Raw genomic sequence first — 8,257 nt, 5'->3', positions numbered from 1 at the left:
TGCCATCTGGGATTAACTTTATTGGACATGTGGTTGCCCAAGCCATGGTCTGGGAGCGCTGGGCCTCGGGCCTGGAACCCAGGCACTTAGTTTGCGGAGGCCCAGAGGTCAGGGCTGTTTGGAGCGAGGCCACAAGCGGCTCGTGAGAGAGCTGAAGAAGAGGTTCTGCTTGCTGGATTTGGAGAGCTCAGCCAGGCGCTGCTGTTCTTCCTGGAGTTGGGGGCAGACAGAGAGGAGAGTCAGTCTGAGGGCCACCTCCATCCTTAAACCTCTGCCCAGCCCAGACTCCTTCACCCACCAGCCCACCAGCCCAGACACAGGATGAGACCAGACTGCAAAGACTGCCGTCAGACATTGGAAAAAGCCAGCTGTGAGCCACAGAAGCCCAGACTCTCATAATCCCCGTCCCCTGAACCCTGGGGACCTAGCCCAGGCCCTCCCCCGATGATGTCATCTTGCTCCCTGAGCCCCTGGTGCCCAGTCCTGAGCCCTAAGACCCCTGTCTGGATGCTGAGGGATGCCAGGCCCAAATCTCCAGGGACCCCTCCTCTGTGCCCTCAGGAGCACCAGTCAGGAACACAACCCCAAACCTGGTCAACCTGAGCCTAAACGCCTGGGAATCTCTTTCTCAATCTATATTCTTAGCCCCATCTACAAATGATGAGGATCACACCAAGGTCATCAGAACTTGCCCAAACCTCGGGCCAAGTGTCCATGGATCCCTCTTCCCAGACCTGATCCAAACCCCCACCCTACAAAATACCAGGGCCCCCAGAACATCAAGGTCTCTGAAAAGAGAGACAGAAGTGTTAGCTGCTCAGTCGTACCCAACTCTGTTACCCTGTGGACTGGAGCCTGCCATGCTCCTCTGTCCATGGAATTCTTCAGGCCAAAATAATAGCGTGGGTTGCCATTCCCTCCTCCAGGGGCATCTTCCTGACCCAGAAATCAAACTGGGTCTCCTGCATTGCAGGCAGATTCTTTACCATCTGAGCCACCAGGGAAACCTTCAAGGTCTCTGGACCTATCTCAAATGCCTGGTGTTTCCTGCCTCCTGTCCTCAAAGCAGGCTGTAGGATCTATTCACCCCTCATTACAAGGGCCTTCGGGGATGGGTGGTGTGGAAGAGAAGGCCCTTGAAATGAGGTCACACAGTCAGAGTGGAGACAGGTTGCTTAGGGCTCCTCCATCAAGAGCCTGGGAAGCTGATAGGACATCCCCCAACCACACTGGGGATCTGAGCACCCACCTGCTCTAGCCGGCTTTGCCGCTGTTTGAAAGCCTCCAGTGGGTCTTCCTCTAGGGCGTAGTGCTCCAGCACGGTTCGGACATCCTCCACACCATTCAAAGCAATGGCTGGGGACACAGCAGGTGGGGGTCAGCCAGGATGAAGGCCAGAGGGAGGTGGGGCCCACAAGGGTAAAGGTCACACTGGGGGGCGGGGGGTGGTTGGAGTTACATGGACCCTTCTCAGTAGCCTAAAAGGGCTCCCCCTGAACATTCCTGCACATCCTCTAACCACTCCAGAAGAGCATCCCCAACATTCTAGGAAGCTTCTAAAGACTGCAAGATGCTTATGGATCTCCTGCATCTTAAATCCCCAGTTTTCCATAAAAAACAAGCCAGGATCAAGCATCAATCATTCCTCTTGGGGGTCAAGGGCTTCAGGGTCAGAGGCCAGGAGGTCAGGGGTCAGCCTCACTCTTGAGGAAGGCAGACAGGTCCAATAAGACCCGGTCATCGGAGTTGCCATCCCAGGGCCGCAGGGCAACGCCGTTGTAGGGCTGTAGGCGGAAGGCTTCCTTCTTGCAGTCCACAACTACTACTCGGGCCGGGTCCCGATTCAGACACGAAATGTCCTAAAAGTGGGTGAAAGGTCAGGTCAAGGCCTGTGTTCCTTCTCTGCCAGGCAGGAAACCAAAGACGGGGAGAGAGGCAGATAGATAGACCACACACACTTGGTATCTCACACTGAGAGCACCACAAAAAGGCCTCTTGAAGACCAGGCTGGGATGATGACACCCAACCTTCCAGGGAGTGGGGAGCAAGCCACACAGACTCCTAGACCCGAGCCTGGGCGCACAGACAGGTTGATTCGGAGGTTCCTTGGGGAGGGAGGTGGCCACTTGTACATTTAACCATAGGCCTCTGGTGTTTGTGACAGGTTGCAAGTTTTTGAATCGCTCACAGGTAGAGGTGCAGACTGTTCCACAGCAACACACATGGAGTCACACAAAGACAGGCACCCAGACAGACCCTTCAAGAGCCTCCATTACAACCCATTTCCCTCTGAACCTTGAAAAACTCCATAGACCCCTAGACCCACCAAGACAGTCAGAAACCCAACAGACGATCAAGACGCATGGGTATTTGGAAACAACCCATAAAGAGACCCAATTCACAGCCCCACAGACTCCTGGACCCCTATCACCAGTCACAGCAACAGATCCCAAGGCAAACAAGTGCCAGCTTTCCCCCAAATCCCAGAGGCCCACCATGGCCCCCACATGGCACCTTAACATGGTGCCCATCCATGTATCTCGTGGCGTCCCGGAACAGGCGGTAGGAGATGAAGCCGTGGGGGTCCACGCTGTCGATGAGTGGAAAGGCAGTCTGGGGGTGGGGTGTGGGGAAGAACAAGGTCAGGCTGAGTCCTGGCCCTGCAGCTCTCCCTCACCTCTTACCGCATCAACCATCCCAGCCCAGCCCCGGGCCCTCACCATGCCAGTCTCCGATGTAAAGATGACGATTTCATACAAAGGGGCGAGCTGCTGGAATAAGGTCTCGATGCCTGGACGCTTCTTAAACCTCCAGCCAGTGGCTAGCTGGAAATGCAGTGAGAACAGTGACACGCTGAGACCCAGAGTATTCTCTGTCTCTGTGGCTCGCGGAGGGATCCACAGGTACAAGGCTGTGACTGAGGGTCTAAGAGTCTGCAGGATCGGGTCCCCTAATAACAGCTGACTCCCCTCTAGCACTGACTGTGTGCCAAGGTACACCTGCAATAACCTACGGGCTGGGAAGCAGCACAGGCGAGGAACGCAAGGCAAGGAGGGGTGACCCCTCTTCCCCAAGACCACAGAGCAGAATGGGGGCTGAACCCCAGCCTGGCTCCAGCATCTGTGCTCCTGACCATGTCACCACAAGCCAGCCACCCAGGCCTATGCGGTATCCCCAACCCGCTGCTTTCCCCAAGACACACCGACCACTCAGGGTGCAAGAGGACGCCAGTGAGCTCCAAGACCAGTGTGTATGGGGGTTGGTAGTACGGCTCCCGCAGAGGGTCTGGGAGAAGGCAGGGGCTGGTGGGCTCAATGATCATCTGTGAAAAGAGCAACCAGGTCTGGGTACTCAGACAAGGGGGGCGGGAGGATGGTGGGGGTGGGGTGGGCTCCTGCTCACCTGTCTGTAATCTTTGAAATATTTGTATGTCCGGCGCAACTGCTGTACCAGAATTGGATCTAGGAGAACACCAGGGCAAAAAGGGATTCCAGGATAAGCTGCTGCTCAACCCCCTGGACAAACCAGGGGTTTATCTACCAGATACAAACAGGCCTAAAACACCCATCTGGTTTGAAATAGCTCATTTCCAGGAACCAAGGCAAAAGGGAATGACATCACTTACTGCCAGGTAGGAACAAATGTTTTTATTCACCCGTCAAGTTTTAATCTGAATACTTATATCCGCACATCACCCCAGGTATAAAATAGAATGCTGTATCTGCCCACTTAAATCCCACATATGTATAAATAAATCTGCTAACATTATGGCAGTATATTTTGTCAACTCTGAACCTCTAGGTCTCCAGGTGTGCCCGCTTTAAGCGAGTATGTGGAATCTAGGTAAGCCACGATAAATACACACACCTCTATATGGGCTTCCCAGGTGGTGCTAGTGGTAAAGAGCCCACCTCCGATGCAGGAGACATAAGAGACTCAGGTTCAATCCCTGGGTCAGGAAGGTGCCCTGGAGGAGGACATGGCAACCCACTCCAGCGTTCTTGCCTGGAGAATCCCAGGACAGAGGAGCCTGGCAGGCTATAGTCCATGGGGTCGCAAAGAGTCGGACATGACTGAAGCAACTTAGTTGGTTCTCAACTAAAAAGCAATTTTGTTCCTCGCTTCCCAGGAAACTTCACAATGTCTGGAGACATTTTTGATTGTCACAACACTGGCATCTAGTGGACAGACACCCCAGACACTGCTAAGCATCCTACAATGCACAGGACACTCCCCTAGGACAAAGAACTATATGACCCAAGCTATCAATGTGGCTGAGATTAGCAAATCCTGGTTTAAAGCAATACACCAAGTCCAGTTTAAAACAGAAATCTTATATGATTCCCTATTTCAATACAGTATTTTTAGTGTAGTTAAACTACTATCTCTAGACCTGTCTTTTTGAAACCAAAACACTGAAACACCACTTAAGTTGTGAACACACACACTTTAAACCTACAGGTTTACCCGTTCACCTTAAATCAGTATGTTGACTTGTTTAAAACAGTATGACTCTACATCTGCCCAGTTAACACATACTTAGCTACCTGCCAAGTTTAAAGTGAAAGTGAAGTCGTTCAGTCGTGTCCGACTCTTCGTGACCCCATGGACTATACCCTACCAGGCTCCTCTGTCCATGGAATTTTCCAGGCTAGAGTACTGGAGTGGGTTGCCATTTCCTTCTCCAGGGGATCTTCCCAACGCAGGGACTGAATCCGGGTCTCCCGCACTGAAGGCAGATGCTTTACCCTCTGAGCCAACACCAACGTAATAACATGCCGGCTTGCAAACATCTCCAGCACAAACAAGTGGCTTTCTGGACCTACCAGTTTTATATTTCTCTTGGGAAGGACCAGGTGTGATAGAATTGGCAGCTTCCCTCTACTATCCAATTTGTCAGAAACTCCCTAAAAGCTGGCTAATCAGAAGGCGGGGAGGGAGGAAGGAGGCATTGTTTTGGAAATGAGCTGGATGGGCTATGGCCTGGTGGGAAAGAGAGGCTGTCATAAACAAGGGGGTGAGGGGCTGCAGATGCTCAGATCTAAGGCACAGGAAGCCATGTGTCTGGCAGAGAAAGCCCAGTTCTCCCCCAGGCAGTCCCACCTACCCAGGAGTCCCCTCCCCCACTGCCCCTGACCATCTGCTCCTGGGCTGAGGGGCCAGGGAAGGGGACTGGAGTTCTGTATGCCCCTCTTCCCCCAAGCCATACAGCTGCTGACTCCCCCACCTCCCAGTGGAAGTGGGCGGGGGGAACCAAATGGGGAGGGCACAGTAGAGAGGGTCAGGGGACCCCAGAATCTACGATTGTATACTCACCGTTGTCGAATTCATCGGGAATCTGGGAGGTAGAGAGAAAAAAGAAGGGTTTGGGACGGCAGAGGCAAAACCCAGGCAAGGAATCTCCGGGGCCCTGGGAGGAGCAGGCAAAGGTCCCTGGGAGGGAGGGTTCACTCCAGACCAGAAAGGAGCCTGAACAGACCAGATGGGAGGAGACCCACAGGATGCGACCCCTGGTAAGGCCTCTGTGTCTCTCTCCCACTCACCTTGGCACCATTTTCATCCACAGCATTGTTTCCTGCAAGGGAGATAGTGATGAATGAGAAACTTGAGGCCTGGTCTCCTGGGACTTATGGGAGGAAGAGGGCAGAGGGCCTAGCCTCCTGGGTCTGAGGGAAGGGGGCTAGAGGTATGGTCTCCTGAGAAAGAGGAGGGGGCTGGTAGCCAGAATATCTGGGTCTCTGAGACAAGGAGGGCTGGGGCAGGGTCTCCTGGGTCTCTGAGGAATAAACAGACTAGAGGGAGGACTGGAATTTTGGGTGCTGAGGGAAAACGTAGCTTAGGGGGCTGGTCCAGACCTCTTCTTCCCCCCTTTAAACTGACTCCCTATAGCTTAGTACAGGAACCAACTAGAAGGAGTAGAACCTTGAGCAGAGGGGTAGTAGGGGGATTTCTCTCATTTCCAAGTTCCAGTTGGCTGCCCTGAGGGAGGAGCCAGGGAAAGAAGATGGGTGAAGTCCTTAGGGGAAAGAGGGGGCAGTCCCCCCAGCAGAACAGAGGGCCAAGAGAACATAACTGGGGGACAGGGATATGTTCCTCACCGAAGATATAGATGACGCTCACGGTCCCACCAGCCCCAAGCAGCCCAGCGAGCCAGAGTGCCACTTTTTTGGCATAGCTGGGACCCTCAGAGCTTCTCTGCTGCTGTGGTCCCTGCGTCTGGGCCTTAGTGCCTGCTCGGCTCCCAATCTCTGCAACCTGCAATTGAGAGGGGGTAGCTTGGCCAAGAAAGAAGAGAAACAAGGTCGGGGTGTTTCCAGCACCCTGGTCTAAGAAGAATCAAGGTTGAGAGCCAGGAAGAGGACACCCATATGGCCTCCAGGTGTTGTGTGCCTAAAGGGGCAGGTAGGGGACTGGGTCTCTCAGAAAAGTCAAGAACTAAACTGGCGCTATGATCCCAGGGGTTCAAGAGATGACAAGCCCGGGGCCCAGGATCCTACAGAACCGGAGCGCGGGTGGAGAAGCAGGGAAGGGAGATACGATCAGGGACCCTGACTGAACACTGACTAAGATTTCTGGAGCAAGCCACTGAAGGCCACGCAAGAGGACAGGACGGGGAGTTAAGTCCTCCGGCCGTCTGGAGCTCACAGTGGCGTATGGAGGGGGACGGAAGGGAGGAGCAATAGCCTGCTAGGACTTGGGGAGCAGGGCACAGAAGTAATGGACCCGGAGGTCAGAAGGGCACGGTCTCTGTCAAGATGGAGGCAGGTCGAATCAGAAGACCTAGCAACACCACCAGCACCACGGCGGGGAAAATACCGCGAGGCCAGGCTGGGACTCCAGTGTCCCGGGCCCCTCCCCCTCGAGTATTACCTGAACCGTCACCGAGACAGGAGAGCAGGTGACCCCTCCTTCCCCGGCGCCCACGTGGGGTCGAGAAGCTGGGGTCCAGAAGAGGTGGGATCCAGAGGAGGTAAGGTTCAGAGGACACACTTGAGTCCCCAAGCATCTATCCCGGGGAAGCAAGGGCTGCCAACCCCGGGAAGCGGGGAAGAGACTCAAAACGCGCGTGGCGTTCCATTCAGCACCTTGAGGTGCTGCGTTCCAGAAGCTCCGGGCGGCCCCGGCCCGCCCGGAACCACAGGAAGGAGCCCCAGCACCCGGGGACCAACCCCATCCGGCTCACCTGGTCCGGGGCCCGAGGGGGCGGCGTCGCGAGCCTCGCACACAGCCCCCGCGCGCCTTGCCGGAGCCCGCTCCGCAACCGCAGGAACAGCGCCGCCGAGGCCGCCATCTTGCGCTGACGCCACGCGGCCCCGCCTCCTCACTCTCTCCCCCCGCCCCGGGCCGGGGCCGCGGCCAATGGTAATACAGGGGCGGGGTGGGTGGACGGGAGCCCGAGAGAGACAAAAGGCTGCGGGCTGGGAGTCTCCCGCCGTCACGTCCTGCTCAGGCCGGAGGGCGTTCCAGCGCCCGCGCCACAGGACGGGGCGGGACACCCACTGCCCGGGGTCAAGCGGAGGCCATAAGGAAGGGACCTAATTGTTGCTGGATTTGTCCTAAAAACTAAAAGCCAGCTTCACACACCTTCCTCACGAGCGACCGAGAGGTCTCATCCGCCTTCCCTCCCCTTCTCCCAGCCCTTTCTTGCTTGAGTTTCCTAAACTGGGTCTGGAAAGTCAGCCAGTTTCATGGAGGCTCAGCCAAACGAACCGCTGCGGGCTCAGGGTATTGAGAGGAAATCCGAGAATTAGAGGCTACGGGAGCCATGATTAATCTTCCACATGTAAATCACCACACGGCATTTAGGGATAAATACTAAGATAATAAGGACTTCCCAGGTGGCTCAGTGATAAAGAATCCGCCTGACAAGCAGGAGACGCAGGTTCCATTCCTGGGTGGGGAAGATCCCCTGGAGAAGGAAATGACAACCCACTCCAGTATTCTTGCCTGGAATATCCCATGGTCAGAGGAACCTGGACTACAGTCCACGGGGTCGTCGGTCACAAGAGTCAGACAGGACTGAGCGACTAAACAACAGCAACAACTAAGGTAGTAAACATACGAAGTCAGGTGAAAGACACAGAATTTTAGGGTTGTGTTACTTCTGGAGGGAAATGGACTGGTCCTTCTTATTTGGTACACAGATAGCTCCTAAATTGGGTGGTGGGGACATGGGTGCTCCTGACATATCCTTTAAAACATTTGAACTATTTTAATACAAGTTATATTACATTTGTAAGAAGACGTGAACATCAAA

General features: G+C 54.7%; 1 protein-coding gene across 1 annotated transcript; it reads right to left on the bottom strand.

The window, feature by feature from the left end:
- On the bottom strand, window positions 1–7,302 carry TIMM50 (translocase of inner mitochondrial membrane 50). Its single transcript, XM_027978279.2, has 11 exons — window positions 7,184–7,302; window positions 6,099–6,255; window positions 5,544–5,575; window positions 5,317–5,338; window positions 3,403–3,461; window positions 3,203–3,322; window positions 2,721–2,825; window positions 2,515–2,613; window positions 1,703–1,859; window positions 1,250–1,356; window positions 1–210 (listed from the first exon to the last, which is right to left on the bottom strand). The coding sequence occupies exons 1-11, from the start codon at window positions 7,289–7,291 to the stop codon at window positions 109–111; spliced, it is 1,068 nt and encodes a 355-aa protein (XP_027834080.1). The 5' UTR covers window positions 7,292–7,302; the 3' UTR covers window positions 1–108.
- Between the last annotated feature and the right edge of the window lie 955 nt (window positions 7,303–8,257).

This window comes from Ovis aries, chromosome 14, assembly GCF_016772045.2.
Source record: "Ovis aries strain OAR_USU_Benz2616 breed Rambouillet chromosome 14, ARS-UI_Ramb_v3.0, whole genome shotgun sequence".
NCBI lineage: Eukaryota > Metazoa > Chordata > Mammalia > Artiodactyla > Bovidae > Ovis > Ovis aries.
Note: the sequence above shows the minus strand (reverse complement) of the source record. Positions and strands in the feature narration are given on the sequence as shown.